Source organism: Anas acuta, chromosome 3 (assembly GCF_963932015.1).
Source record: "Anas acuta chromosome 3, bAnaAcu1.1, whole genome shotgun sequence".
Lineage (NCBI taxonomy): Eukaryota > Metazoa > Chordata > Aves > Anseriformes > Anatidae > Anas > Anas acuta.
Genome location: NC_088981.1, coordinates 70,932,232 through 70,947,587, shown reverse-complemented (window position 1 = coordinate 70,947,587; position 15,356 = coordinate 70,932,232). Strand labels below are relative to the sequence as shown.

The window sequence follows — 15,356 nt, the reverse complement described above, 5'->3', positions numbered from 1 at the left end:
TATTTTAGAAGCATCCTGTAAAAATGTCTGGTAGAAAAATTGTGTACCTGTTCCAAGACAGGAGGCATAGTCTCAGTGGAACAGGTACCACATTAGAGAGAGTGATAGAAGCTCTTTTTAGTTACTGCGGAGGGAACTTTTTGGATATAATACTTCAACTTGTAATATTCTACATTATTTTTCTTGAAAACTTTATGTCCAGTGTGTAATAGTATTGCTTACTCTAACAATGCCTTTGTTTTTCAAGTAGTCCGCTGATTTCTGTGGTACACTATCATATGTCATTACTTACAAAAATAAGGATACCGCAGTCTAGCCTATAAAAATTGACCTGATTGTGACCATGTGTCGCAATAGGGCAACTATTAGCAACTATTGCTATAGAACAACTGCCTGTAGCAGATCCCCAGGGTTTTTATTCACAATCCATAAGCCCGTCAATGTCTGTGATCAGGACAAGAGTGACTTGAGGAATACTGAAATTCCTTTTGCAGTCCTGAGGGTGAGAGCATTTTTTACCAGAAAGCCTATTTTATCACCATGGTGCCACTGCTTCCATTAAATCCATACCTCTCAGGACTGCCAATAATTTGTCTATAAATGATATAATTGAAATCTGCTCCTTGCAATGTCCAGATGTAATAAGAATATTGCTCTGTCTTCCTGATACATTGATTATAGGGAAATAATTATCAAGAAAGACCATCTGGTTGTGACTTCTGAAATCTTTTGAATGTTGCTTTCCCATATGTGCACATTTAATCTCCAGTGGGTTCTGTTTGTAACTGCAGGGGAAGTTGGATGTCTATCGACTTAGCATTGAGCAACGAGTGCTTGAAATCATCAGTGAAGTGAGAAGGGAAGGAGTTGACAATATGATTGATCTGAAGAAAAAGTTTGGCTCCTCTGAAAATAAGGGTGACTTGAAAGAATACTTGTCTAAAGTAAGGAAAAATGTATGCATGTCAATAAATGAACACAAGGATAGTAACATAAGGTTAAGTTTTCTGAAGATGGTTTAAGTTACTGCATTCTATCTTGGACATCCACTGGGTGAAGAGCAAAGAGGTGGCCCATTACTAGACTCTTAATGGCTACTCATTTGTCAGGCTGTCGTGAATCAATCATCTTTGATTGTGTCTTTCTTCTCCAAGTACAGAAATTTTCAGCCAGACGCAGTCCTTAGATCCTGAATATCTACATGTATTTGAATTGAGTTTGGTTTTAAACTTAGAAAGTATGGTGTTAGTTTCAGTCACGACAGATAAAGCAGAGTTCCTATGTAGGTGAACATCAGAGGTTAAACTTCCATCTGAATAAGTGTAAAAGTGAACTCATATTCAATCACGTCAGACTGTGCTGTCATCTGTTGTCATTTTCCCAATTTTGCAGGGAGGAAACAGAAAATGAAGTTGCAGTGACCCAGATAAATGTGTTGATAGGTGTTTTATCTTATTGTGCAAGCTGTTCACGTAAAAAAGTGGGGACCAAATCCTTTTTTTCCATTTGGGGTTACTTAGAATAAGAATATATTCAACTCTGTTTTGAAAAAGTGCCCCCCAAATTGATGTTCTGGGAGTTATAAACTAAAGCCTGGGAAGTAATTTTGAGGCTACAATTTCCAAATCAATCCCTTTTATAGTCAAACACATCTCTCCTTGGTAAAGTTCAGTTTGTACTGAAACTATGGTAGTCAGTCAGTGAATACAAATGAGATCAAATGGGTAATGGCTAAATACTTCTGTCTGAAGCAAATATGCCTCCAGATCTTTCAAGCAGAGAAGTTTGTGAAACAGGATATAAATGTAATACCACTGTAGAGAGAAGGGCTTTCAACCCTCCCAGTAAACCCGGGGGATAGGAATGCCCAGAAGTAAATGAGGAACTAGTGGAAATGAAAGAGTTCCATGCCTGAGAAGGCTGCAGGGAAATGTCCACATTCCCACTGGGAAAGGACAGTGTGCAGAGGCAGTGAATAAGGAGAGCAGAGAGCTCACATGCAGTCCAATGGCTATGGTGTGGGCAGGGTCACGGAAACTTGGTGCACGCAGGTGGAGCATGGTCCTGGGTGGTTACAAGGTGTTTTAAGAAGGGCCAGCAGGGAAGAGGAGCAAGAATTGGAATCTGTATGGAGTTCATTCTCTGCACAGAGCTGTTGTGTGAGTGTGAAGATGCACTCCTGAAAGCCTATGAGTCAAGGTCAGGGGAGGGAGTCATTTGTTAATGACTGTGGTGAGAACCTGCTGCAGACTACCTGATCAAGAGGATAAATTGGATAGGCTGTCTACTGGGTGCTAAGGAAAGCAGTCTTAACTTGAGGCCTTGGTTTTCATGGAGGTTTTATCCCTGTGGAAATCTACTGGAAGCAGAACAAAGCATTTTGAAAGCACAGGCAGTTCCTAGACAGCATTAGTAATAATATCCTAAATGCAAATGCTAGAGAGCCAGCCAGGGTAAATCCCTATTTCTGCTGCTCACAAACAGGGAAAATCTGGTGGTATCATCACAGATGTCATCTGAGGCTGCAGTGACTGAAAAGATTTCAGGATCAGGAGGAAGGTTGCAAAATTATGCTGCAGCACTGTGACTTGAGACTTCTGGAGAGCAGACTTCTTTAGGGAATTGCTAGGCAGAACATCTGTGGAAACTGCCAGGAGGGGAGAAGGTGCTCCAGAAAGCCAGCTAGTTTTTTAAGAAAACTTAGATTTCAAAACCAACTGTCCTGTTATACAAGAAGACCATGGAGTTCATCAGAAACTTGGCCTTACTTGACTTAGCAAGGATTTTCTTAAACGACTAAAATGCAAAAAGAGATATTGCAAGTAGAGGAAACATGGACAGGCCACAAAGGCAGAATCACAGAGAGAGAATCACCTATAGTGATGAAATTAGGTAGGCCAAAGTTCAGGTAAAACTAATATGGGGCACACGGGGTAATAAGGTGAGTTGACACTAGATCATAGAATATCCTCAGTTGGGAGGGACCCACAAGGATCATCGAGTCTAACTCCTGGCTCCATACAGGACCACACAAAAACCAGACCATATGTCTGAGAGCATTGTCCAAATGCTTCTTGAACTTCAGCAGGCTTGCAGCTATGACCACTGCCCTGGGCAGTCTGTCCCAGTGCCCAACCCCCCTCTGGGTGCAGACCCTTTCCCTAACCCCCAGCCTGACCCTCCCCTGTCCCAGCTCCATGCCGTCCCCTCGGGTCCTGTCGCTGTCCCCAGAGAGCAGAGCTCAGCGCCTGCCCCTCCGCTCCCCTCGTGAGGGAGCTGCAGGCCGCCATGAGGCCTCCCCTCAGCCTGCTCTGCTCTGCTCGGGGCTCAACAAACCAAGGCACCTCAGCTGTTCCTCATGCATCTTCCCCTCCAGACCCTTCACCATCTTTGCAGTCCTCCCTTAGACAGTCTCTAATAGCTTTATTTGCTTCTTATACTGTGACACCCAAAACTATACCCAGTACTCAAGGTGATGCCGCACCAGTGCAGAGAAGAGTGGTACAATCCCTTCCCTCAACCAGCTGACAGTGCTGTGCCTGATAGTAGAGCTTCAGTGCAGGGACACCTTGAAAAATGGAGGACTGGATTTACAAAAGCCTTGTGAAGGTTTTTAAGGAGAACTACAAAGGAGATGCACAGCCCCATGCAATGGTACAAGCTGGGAGCCACCTGGCTGAGTGGAAGCTGAGAAGGACCTGTTAAGAATGGCCGTAAGACAGATGAATATTGTTATTCTACTAAGCACTGATGAGGTGGTACCTGGCACAGAGCCCTGTAGAAGGGCCTGGTGGTATGAGAAGGGTGCTTGAGAAAACACAGAGTCTAGCATGTGGCTGCCAAAATGGCCACTGGCCTGCTGTGGAGTACATTGCCTACAAGAATTTGAGGGAGCTGATCTGGTTTAGGCAGGCAGAAAGGAATTCAAGAGGTGACCTAAGAGCAGCCTTCAACTACAGCAAACAAAACCAGAGATGAATTCTTCTTGGTAGCACCAGATGGTAAACAAGGGGCTGCAGGCACCAGTTGTGGTGAGGGAGGTTCATGACAGACATCAGAAACACTTCTTTATGAGGAAGGTGGTGCAGCAGCAGGACAAGTTGCATGGGGAAACTGTGTGAGCTCCACCTCCAGAGTTGTTCAGGACTTGGTTAGACAAGACCATAGTGGACATGGCTTAGTGTTGTCAACAGTCCTGCTTTGAGCAGGAAGTTTGACCAGATGTCCTGGGGCCAAGACCTCCAAAAGTCCTCTACAACCCTTTTTTCTATGATTTTTGTGTAAAGAAACTGCTTTCCTCTGCCTTAAGAACATTTTCCAGGATGAAGTTGCTATTCTGAACAAAGAAAAAGAAAACCCGATGACTATACTTCTCATGAATCTTATAATTTTGTTCTTAATAAGGACATTGTAATTAGGGTGAACCAGGCTACTAATGGTGTATGAACCAGAATCTCCATCTGGCATAATTACAGTGTTTATCACCATTAACTGTGCTTCATTTCTGAGGGGCTTACCTGCTTGCTATTTTGGATTAGATTTCTTCCATTTTTTTTTTCCCCATTTCCTGGACAATATTCACATTTCCTGTTTCCGTGGAGACACAGTAATAAAGTTTATTGCCAAAGGCTGTGCTGGTTCAAAGTTTGAACATTTGAAAATTAGAATGAAATGCAAATAGTTGCCTGCTTTCTCAATTATATTTACTTCAAAATCACATATATGTCTTGGGGAAGGTAATCTTTGTGGGTGTCTACTTTTACGGATGTCTTCTGTAGCAGGAACAGCTGCAGCTCTTGCAGGATGAAAATATCAGGCTAAGCAAGCTGGTGTGCAAGCTGAAGGCTCTGAACTGCTGGAAGCAAACCACTCAGAAGGCACGGCTCTCTGCAAAACTGAGAGATGCTGAGAAGGTTATATTTCCTTACCTTTTCTTCTGTTTTAAGTGTCTGCTAAACTAATGGTCAGATTGGTCAGACTCATTATTATTCAGTGAGTTTATAGGCTTTCAAGGTAACCACAGGTTTTAGATATAAAACTTTTTCCCCTCTAAGTTATAGCTATAAGGGTGGTCTTCAGCTGCGAAGGGCATGAAACAAATCACTGATGCTTGCTTGAAGCAAGAGCCTAGGAAGTATGAGCAGCCTACAGTATTCCTAATTCTGCTGTTGACTTAGAAGAATAACTATAATATTATATCAAAATAAACTATATCACAACTGACCAAACCATATGAAAAAGAAGACAGGCAGATATGAAGTGAAAACAAAGTAGACAGTTTGCTTAAGAGAAGGCTGACGTTGTTTTTTGTTTTGTTTTGTTTTGAAATTGGTATCTGCTTAAACAAAGCAGAACACAGCATGAGGTTTGTAAATTTAATTACAGAAATACAAGATGAAGCACAAAAATGACTAAATTAAACTAAAGTGAAGATGAATGGAAAGAAAAGTGCCTCACTGCTTTAAATGAGGCTGATTAGAATGGAACAAACAGGTTATTGATTGTTATATAGGTTAATTAGCTGCACATGTCAAGCAAAGGGAAGGCAGAGCGGATCGTATTTAACTTAAAAAGAGTGAAAGCAAAATGTTTTTTTTCTGTACTTGTTAATTTTGAAGCCAAATAAAACTGAATATGCATGTGTTCAGTTCAACTATATCACAGAGATGCTAAATTGATATTTTATTAATTTATTAATTTATATTAGATGCAGATCAGCCAAAGATGGATTGAATTATTGAAAACTTGTGGATTTAAATAAGAAATAAGAATTATCTTCACAGTATTAAAAAAAAGTCTGAAATAAAAATAAATGGGAAAATGTTTTTTTTTTTAATGCTGAACTAACTCATCTTGCTGAGACAGAACTTGCTTGTGTCTGACTCTGCAATGACCCTGCATATCTAAGAACTGGTATTTCACCATCCTGCACTCAAGTGCAGAGGATCCTGGAGCTTGCTTGTAATGGGGAAGGAGAAAGAGCTGTTAAATCTGTGCCTGACATAATATCATGTATATACATATACATTTACATCTGTGTTTAAAACAAACAAAAAGACCCTACCCAGAAGGAAAACAAGCTACATCACGCACATTTTTCCTTTACAGATAACGAAGGAATAAACAGATTAGTAGATGGACAGCTCTTTCTAATGCACAAACAAGATGAAGTTTTGTTCTGCACTTGTTTACACAAAAGAGCTTGAATTGTTGATGTGGATGTAATTAAAGAGGTGCAGTAGTACCCTCATGAAAGATTGTTATTATTTTAGTTATAAAATACTGTCATCTCCAGCTGGAGTACTTATGCCTGTAACTCTGGTCAAAGCAAGAAAAAAATATGCAGATTTTCATCTTTAATGAACCTCTCTTGTCCATTCTGTTCTGCATTTTGCCTTAAAGTAATCCAGCCTCAGTTAGAAGAAAATATGAACAATTCAATCCTGCTCTACAAAAAATCTCTTAGAGATTATCTTTCAAGAAACCTGTTGTTATATGGAAGAGAGAAAATCCTTGCTCTCATAACTGTTCCTGTTATTTACTTTGTTTACAGGAAGCTGTTCAAAACAAAAAAGAGTGTCTGAATGCTAAGATGATGGCAGAACAAGAGGTGACTTCATTGGAGGGTCAGCTCACGTCCATAAGGAAAGCTCTTGTAAAATCTCAAGCAGACAATGACAAGCTAAAGAAACTGCTACATAAACAGGTATCTGAGTTAGAGCTCCAGATTCATCAGCATAGCAAGCTGAATTCTCCTCTCCATCTCACTTGCTTTAATGAGGATTTTGCCTACTGTTATTTTGTGAGAGGAATGGATTCAAAACCAACTGCATGATACAATTACTGAAGCTAGATATGTATTTTATAACACTGAAATAGTGTGTTCATTTGATCTTTTTCACAACTGCAGGTAGAGAGAACTAGGGAAAACCTGTAGCATCTTGTATAAAGTTTAAGTCACAGGCCAAAATGACAGCTGCAGGTACTATATTCATATATGTTATCAACATTGCTTGATCTATGTTTTTGCAGAAGAAAAAATGCATTTGATATTTTATTCCACAGGCAAAAATAATAATTAAAAAAAAAAAGTTACAGACCTTGAGGTTATTAATCTCCTACCCAATCATTAAATTTCAAGGAAACATTTAGACATGTTGTCGTTAAACCCACGACAAAATCATTTCACATTTTTTGCCATCTGAATAGCTTCATGGATATATCACTGCCATAACGAGCTCCTTTCTACACATGGCTACATGTGCTGAAATGGCTCGTTCCTCAAAGACAAACTGAAAAGTGCACCCTTCACTTGCAACATAATTAATGCCAGGTAACATGACTATGGAAAATAAGCCTTGTCAAGCCAACCTCATTTCATTCTGCTGATAAGATTACAAGTTAGATAGATAAGCATAATGCTTGAAATGTAATACATATTTGGAAAGACCTTGTAACGTGGGTTAGCAGCATACACCTTCTGTATTTTAAACTTTAGCATTATGCAGTATCTCTAAAAATGCTACATGGATTAAGAACTAGATTTTTTGACGTCTTACAAATGTGTTATTTTTATTAAATGAAGATGGTTTCTGATGGATTTCTACAGGGACTGGTAGCAGAATTTTCAGTATTCAACATTTTGGTCAGTGGCTTGGAAATAAATGCAAAATTATAGATTAAAAAGGTTACCGATGACATATTTGAGTAGGATTGTTAGTGAATTTGATGAGTTACATTTAATGAATAATGATGTGGGCAGAGCAGGTGTACAGAGTTGTACAAAGAGCTTGGTAACTTAACTGTCTCTCCAAGAAATATTGCGGTTTATGAGTAGATACAGAACGAGAAGAAAGCAAGGCTTCTACAGAACAGGGTAACAGCATCCCTACAAAAGACAGGGATCATAACAGGCGAATGAAGTGGAAGGAAAGGAGGGATGCTGCAGTCTTGTAGTTTATAAACAGCTAAATAACACATACACATTAAAAATGGTTTGTGTACAACATGCTGTAATACTGCCTCTGGTTCCAGTGTGCTATAAAAAGATGAGAAAATACAGAGAGGATGTGGAAATGGATTACGAAAAATGATTTGAAGGCTGCAGAAAACAGTCGAGAGGAGGACCCGGTCTATTGTGCCTATCTAAAAGGAAAGTGACTTGTTTATAATCTACAGATATTTTGTAGGGAGAGAACAGCAGATGCTAAAGGGTCCTTAGAGAAAGGTGTAACAAGAGGCAGTACCTAAAATTTGAGGACAAACAAACTGAAAATTGGAAATAAGAAACAATATTTTCAAAATGCAATTAACCATGGAAGTGACAACATCTGAGTATCCTTAAGTCAAGACCAAATGCCTTTCTGGGAAAGATGGCTTAGCTAAACCAGCTTGCTCATTCCAGTACGAGAGTAATTGAGGTAAATATTGTGGCATGTGATATTAAAAAGTCAAATCTGATGCTTAATTGTTCCATTCTGAGCTTGTTGGCCTATGAACCTCCAGTCTTAGTATGGTTTAGAGAGCTTCCCAAATAAAATATTTGGGGCCTGAGTGCTTTGTGTTCTGATTTTTTTGCTGGTATGGTGTTGCCTTTGGAAGATAAATTGTTTTTTCTGAACAGACAAGCTGCCAGTTTACTTCCAAAAGACCCGCTGCATCTACCTTCTTTCTTGTGGCTGTTTTTGTTATTGGTTTTGTTTTTTCCTTCGGTTTCTGACATCAGCTTCTGGTTCTTTCTCTTGTTTCTAATTCTTTCCATTGTATAGATAGTGATGAAGGTGTTTACAAATTGCAGACTCCATTTCACAACCCTTGGCTGTGACAGCTTGACCCAATCTGCGTGGTTTGTAATACCATTGCATTCAGTTGGGATACAGATTCTAAAATGCAGCCACACTTACTGGCTTTCTCGACACACAGTGTATAAACAGCAGTGTTTGAAAACGCTGTGCTCATTTTTCCCCTCTCTTGCCTTGTTTATGCTTTGCTTTTAAAGACAAGTCCCACATGCAGAACAGAGGCTGGTTGCAGAGAGCAAATTACAGCAGAACAAGGAAATTGGAACCAACTGCCTTCTTGTTTATTTGCAATCGAACAAGTTCTACACACAAATGGTGTTTCAAGGCTTCTCTCTCTCACAAGCAATGCTGTAAATACAGAACTCTGTTCCCACTCCCCCTTACCCTTCCCATGTGCTCCCCCCTCCTGCAACCCAGATTTTATTTTGAGTTTAGGTCTGACTGTTCCTTTCATAAGATCTGAAGATAATTCAGATTTGTGTACCAACATTTCATTCTCTTCAACACCAAGCCATATGGGATGGGGTCTCTCCTCATTCTGCTCAGCTGGGGATAATATGTCAGGACTGGTCATCAGGGTTTAAAAGGAAATCTAAAAGGTGGGTATGAGAATTGGGGGAAGTAATCCAAGTCTGAAACTTTCATGATCTTCTGTTGTAGAAACAAATGCTATTGGAAATGGGACATCAGATGACACAAGAAGCTAGGAAGAGAGAAATTCTCAGGGCGGTGAAAGCTGAAAATGTGGAGAAGATGCTTGAAGAAATAGAAGGAAAAGAGCAGAGACTGGAATGCCTGACCAAGGGAGCTGAAAAGCCTTCTAAAATAGGCCAACTTCAACAAAAAAGGGTCAAAAAAGAAATGCACAAGGTAAACTCTAAGTATGCATTCAAAAAACAGAAATGATAGTATTTCTGGAGCAGCATCTCAGTTTTAACACTGTCTAGCTACATCTGAGCATATCCCCTCAAGTGTCTCAGTTTCATGGTGCTTCACAGCAGCCCTCCAGGGTCTCACAGCAAGTGGCACTGTGCTGGGTGCTGGATGCTTGGGGTCACGCTCCTCCTTTGGGTGGCATCTTGTGTTTCTAGTAGCTGTCGAGCTTGCTTTGGTGCCTTTGTCCTATAGAGTGAGTATTGTTCCCCTTATTTTAGAAATAAACTACCTGGGAGTTCATGCAAGGTGCTGTGCAGTGGGGACAAGAATCTGCAGTGCCTGGTACTTCCCTGTGACATTTCCCAGGCAGGGTTTTCCTCCCTCTGTGCCAGTGCTGCAGAGCTGATAAACTGCTGTCCTTTTGCTTTATCTACTGCGCATGTGACGTAAACCCTCTGCCCTTACCTCTTTGTTTTGCATACATTACACCAGTGTTTCCCAAATTCTGAACTGCCAAATGAACATACTGGGGACAGGGCAGCTTTAACTCTGTCTATACACAGAAATGGCATTAGTTTTAACTAAACTGAGGCCATTGTACTGAACTGATGTATTGACTTTAAATTGGTTACTGCATTCCTAGTCGTGGATTTAGTGTAAGTGAGTAACCAGGTCGCTTTAAGAGCATTCCCCTGTAAAAGGGACTGTAGAGATTTAACTACTTCCATTTAAAAATGGTTTGGCCAAGTAAATCTCTGTGGATAGTGCAGCTGGTAGAGCGAGCTCTTGGCTCTGAAATGTGCAGTGTTTCTTTTGTCGTGTAGCCTGTAGAACAAAATGCTATTTGGAAACTGCTTGATTAGGCTTTAACTAGATGAATCCATCCACTAACTGACAGCTTTGCTACCACTAAAGTCTCCTAGCCCTTGTGTTCTTGATCTAGAAAGCACCTTGTAAATGTATCTGAATGCCTCTCCTGTAAGCCAAGCAAGTATATTCTGTCTTCAGTCTTCCGAAGCACCAAGGTGAAAGCATTGACTGTTTGTTTTCCAGAGTCAGGATGACAAATGCCATTCTGCTGGGAATAATTTCCAGGCTGCTGGCATGTTCTTTCAGCAAAATTGTAGGATAGTGAGAGACCGCTACACAGCCGAAGCAGTGGGTGCAGACACGAGGCCACTGATTTCAGTGTTTTCTGTCTTTGATGGGGCTCTGAGCTGGGGCTCTGATTGCTGTGATTACAAAATAACCCTTCAAGAGAGAAGAGGTGGCAACAGCTGGATCAGCCTTCCAGGAGAGCAGAGGGCAATGGCAACTGCAGCGGGGAGGCTTTTGCCACACAGCAGTCGCAGCCACAGGTAGCACTTGTGATCATTAGCACCAGCAAGCTCTGCATTTAAACTTGGCTGGCAATCTCTGCAGTCTGTGGGAGAGATGAAGGAAAAGCTGCCTGTTTTTTCACATACCTCAGCCCTGAAACCAGAGGTAGGGTTACACAAAGAGAACAGTGAGAGAGGTCCTCTGCTGGTTTTATTTTCCTCCCGCAAAGCCTGAAATGCAGATTCCAATTAAGCAATAATGAGGACGTCAGTTTGCCCTATTTTCTGTTGTATTTTGCATCCAGAGGGATCATGGATATGCTTAGCAAAGCTGTAATTACAGATTATTACAACCAGCAAGAAGTGATGGTCTCTCATTCACAAGCACGCACAGGGCATCAACATTTTTTCCTCTAAATCTAGGCCCCTGCTTTAAGCTGGAATTGCTGGATTATGAATTTTTGTTGCTGCCATTAATCCTTTTATACCTTTTAGATAGGAAGCCAGTTAACCCAAGAGCGCAGTTTCAAACTGGAGACCTTCCAGCACGCTGATGAACTACCGTGTCAAGTTTATGGCCTGGAAGCTTCCCAGAGGAATGTGACTGCAGGTAAAGACTGATTGTGTTGCAACCTGCTTCCTTGGGGAAATAAGTCTTATGAGCTATGTGTCCACCTCCCCGAATCCCTCCTTAACCTTTGAACCACCAGGCAACTTCAGCCAAGTATGAAAGAAGAGAAGACCTCCTCCATAACTTAAGTGCCTAGGTGGAAGGGAAAGACCTAAATCAGTCTTGGGAAGTGATTCCTTCCCTCACTGCAGCTGCTCAAGCAGTACAAGAAACATTGAGCCCCAAGCGAATAGCTTTAAACCACTGCTTAGGTCATCTTTTGCTTTGTAGGGACATCAGGGGAAATACGAGGGGTCTGCATGCAGGGGAGGAGGCAATTAGGAAACCAAGGATCCCAAGTGGTAGGAAATCAGGCTTCATTAGAGGCTCTGGTCTTCATAAAGCTTGCTTACAAATCATGCGGACCAGTGAAACAAATTGGTACACTGGTAATTTGATGAGCTGTTTGCCCATGATTGTAGGTATCTTTAGAGGAGCTCAAAACAGCGGTGAGAACTTCCTAGCCTTTAGACAACTTAACCTGGAACTTAAACTTTAAGAAAAATCTTCCTTCTCTGCTGCTTGTTAGGTATTTTTTTTTATGCAATGCTTACATAATTCACATAGTTTAGAACACTCAAATAAGGATTTCTACTCCTATCTGCCTGAAATTGCTGCTTTCTCTGTGGTATCAAAATCCTACTGGGGCTTCAGTCTGAGAAACTCATGCAGACGATGGGTGATACCTAAATCCCTAGTAAATTAAATAGATAGATAGGAAAAAATAAACAATGATCTTTCAAGGTGCAGCTCTATGCCACAAGGAATGTAAAGTACCACAGATTTAGTTACAGTTTGCTCTGCAGGAAGACACTAGTTATTCCTGCCAGAGGAAACTGAGAAATGCTCGTTAGCACACTGCTGAAGACAAGACATGAACCGATCATGGAGAAATAAAGCACAGGGAGGTATCTTTAATTAGTGCACACATCCGTGTGGTTTCTGTGGCTTTAAAACAATGAAGTCCAGGGGAAGTTTGTGCAAAATTTCTAAGTCTGATGATACTGAGAAGAAGGAAAGCAGGTGAGACAGAATGGAGACTTTTTTTTTTCCCTTGCAGTAAATTACTGGTGTTAAACACGATGCAGAGCTAGAGAAATTGTCTGAGGAGCTTGGAGCTCTCTGTCGTAAACAGAGGACTACCATCAAGCTATAGACGTAAATACTTAGTCTGAACCTCTCCAATATATTCAGCTACCTTTTTTTCCTCATTTTTCTCCTACATCTGTAATAGTAGATGAATGTTGTGAGGTATTTTTTTCCCCTTCAAAAAGGTAGCAGGAATACAGCAGATCTGTTGTCCCATGGATCTAGTTCCAGCCCCCCTGATCTGAGCAACCTGAGCCACATCCTCTAGCTCTTCCTGTGCTCCTCCTTCATCTTCACGTCTTCCTTTTCTTCCCTCCCAGCTGTGCTGAGCCATGGCCTGTCTGGGCGGTGTAAAACAGCTGCTGCCCTTCTCCCTGGGTTCCTGTGGTGCTTGTGTAGTCACGCCTCTCAAGCCCCATGCTTCGGGCTGCAGACACTGCCTGCAGTCTGCCTGGGGGTAGCTCTGGGAGAGGCGTCTGCTCTCCTGGTGCTTTACGGGAGGCCAAGTGGCTTGGACACATATCCTGGAATAACGCCAGACACAGCCAACCTATACAGTCCAGAACGTTTTGCATCATAGCTGAGGAAGAGGAATGCCTTCCCAGAAAGTGCAGGGTTGCAGCTATGCAGCAAAACACCCTCACTTCTCGCCTACAGTTCCTGGCAAGGCTAACGGGTGGTTTCAATGCAGTACAGCAATGCCACGCCGTACACAGGTACAAACCGGGGTTAGATCATGTTAGGGGTGGTGCCAACCACAGCATTTGGTTCAGCAGGCTGAAGGGTGGTGTTAAGCGGCTGCATCTCTGCTTTTGGGAATCCTAAAAGGACAAAGACTGGAATTCACCAGGAGCACGTTATTAACCCCTCCACTCCCACCTCTTTTGATCTTGGCTTTCAACAGGACCAAAGAAATCAGGGTTGCGGGGAAAATAGGTGCACGACACTGGGCACAATTTTTTTTGCTTCACTGATCTATTTCCTGCTGAAGAAATAAATGCTGATACCTTTGTTACTATGAATGAGAAGAGCTTAGAGTGAGCCGTTATGTAAAAATACCGCAACTAATTTTTGTTCTGCTTTGTGTTAAGATCATATGTGAACCACTTTGTGCAGACCAGGCAAGCTATTGTTAGCACTGCCCTGAGCGCTCACAGCTCACTCCCTTTCTGTTGCTGTTGTTAACATTCTGCTAGAGATCAGAAACAACAGCTGTGGCATTTATTCAACGCAAGTTCCCCTTTGGCTGTGTTGTCAATAACACTCCAGGTTCTGCAGCTCAGGTCCAGAGGAACAGGTCTGCAGCACCCACTCCGCTCGCTGATTACAAGCAGCGCCCTTCGAATCCTAACCCAAGAAGCAGCACCGTAAAAAGAAGAAACACTCAAAGACCAAAGACAGTAAGAACGCTGGCGCTGGTAACAGCAGTCTGAGAGAGCTGCAAATGAGCAACTCTTTTGCTCCATGCACCCCTGGGGTACCCTGAGATGGTTGGTGACTCTTCCATTTGTTACTTGTGCTTCCAGGTTCCTAGCAGATGGAAGGAGAGCGTGGCAGAGAGGCCGTTACCACACCTAAACGAAAAGCCTCTTCCTACTGTCTTCCTGCAGCTACAGGAACAGAGGCCTGTCCAGAAGTAAGCCTAAATGTGTTTTTTATCAGTTCGAGGCATTTCAGAAACTACCCAGGTTGGCAACCTTGAAGTGAGAGAAGCCCCATTTACACACAAATCAAAGGGAGGCAGCAATCCTCTAGTGCTGTGCACGTACACTTCAACACCTTTGGATGCAGTGCTGGCAGCTAGAGCCAGTTCATCCTCTAACTGGGTGATGCAGGTCCTCCTTCTGAGCAACAGCAGCGCTGCACGTCCTCCCCTGATGGCCAGTGCAGCACAGCAAGGCAAGGATACCAGTCAAAACTAACAGGCTTCCTTTTATTGCGGTAACCTTGGAACACAGCCGTGCAAAGCACAGCTAAGTTCTCAGAGCAAAAGTGGTTTTAGTTAAACTGCTTCCCTATTGCAACCATCGAACACCACCACATCCTGCCTGACTGCTTTTACCCCCGGAGGTTGCTGCCTGTGCAGTGAACCTCTAATGTTTAAAAATGAATCATCAAAACGTCAGAACCTTTACCTTCCCTAGCACCTTCTTCTCCTTCCCCCTAGAAAGGGGAAGGAGAGCGGCTCCTTGCACCGTGCTGCACTGCTAGAGCAAAATGCATAAATTCATGCTCCCTTATCTGCATCTCTCCCACATGTAAACCCATTGTTTTTATAACTGAATCAATAAAGGAATCAAAGCTGTTTTTCAGAGATGTGTCAGATTGTACTGCAGCTTTTGATGATGAGTTAGAATGCTAACCTATCAGCATCACCCAGGTTGCTGGATGCTTGTGCACGTGAATAACAATACTCACCTCATTTATATATAACCAAGGCTTAAGCATTATTATTTCATTCAAGTTGGCTGCTACTGTACAAGTAGCAATATAAACAGAATGCTGTGGAATCAGTCATCAAATAACATGAGTTCTTTTTAAGGTGTGCCTTAAACGAATAAAAAGGGGGGCTGGTAATTACATAAAGCCAGCTGTTGCTGA

General features: G+C 42.0%; 1 protein-coding gene across 3 annotated transcripts in view; it reads left to right on the top strand.

The window, feature by feature from the left end:
* LOC137854400 (uncharacterized) overlaps nt 1–15,067 on the top strand; it is an 88,098-nt gene extending 73,031 nt beyond the window's left edge. Inside the window, exons 40-47 of one of the 3 annotated variants that reach the window (XR_011095141.1) lie at nt 792–944; nt 4,779–4,913; nt 6,554–6,706; nt 9,462–9,671; nt 11,492–11,606; nt 13,336–13,471; nt 14,025–14,155; nt 14,282–15,067. Coding sequence is in view for 2 of the 3 variants with exons in the window: in XM_068677734.1 (XP_068533835.1) it covers nt 792–944; nt 4,779–4,913; nt 6,554–6,706; nt 9,462–9,671; nt 11,492–11,606; nt 14,025–14,155; nt 14,282–14,395 (1,011 nt within the window). In the remaining variant the exon portion in view is untranslated. Of the gene's footprint in view, nt 1–791; nt 945–4,778; nt 4,914–6,553; nt 6,707–9,461; nt 9,672–11,491; nt 11,607–13,335; nt 14,168–14,281 lie in introns of those variants that run through there. The other 2 variants (XM_068677734.1, XM_068677735.1) reach the window with 2 other exon arrangements.
* The last annotated feature ends 289 nt before the right edge of the window (nt 15,068–15,356 follow it).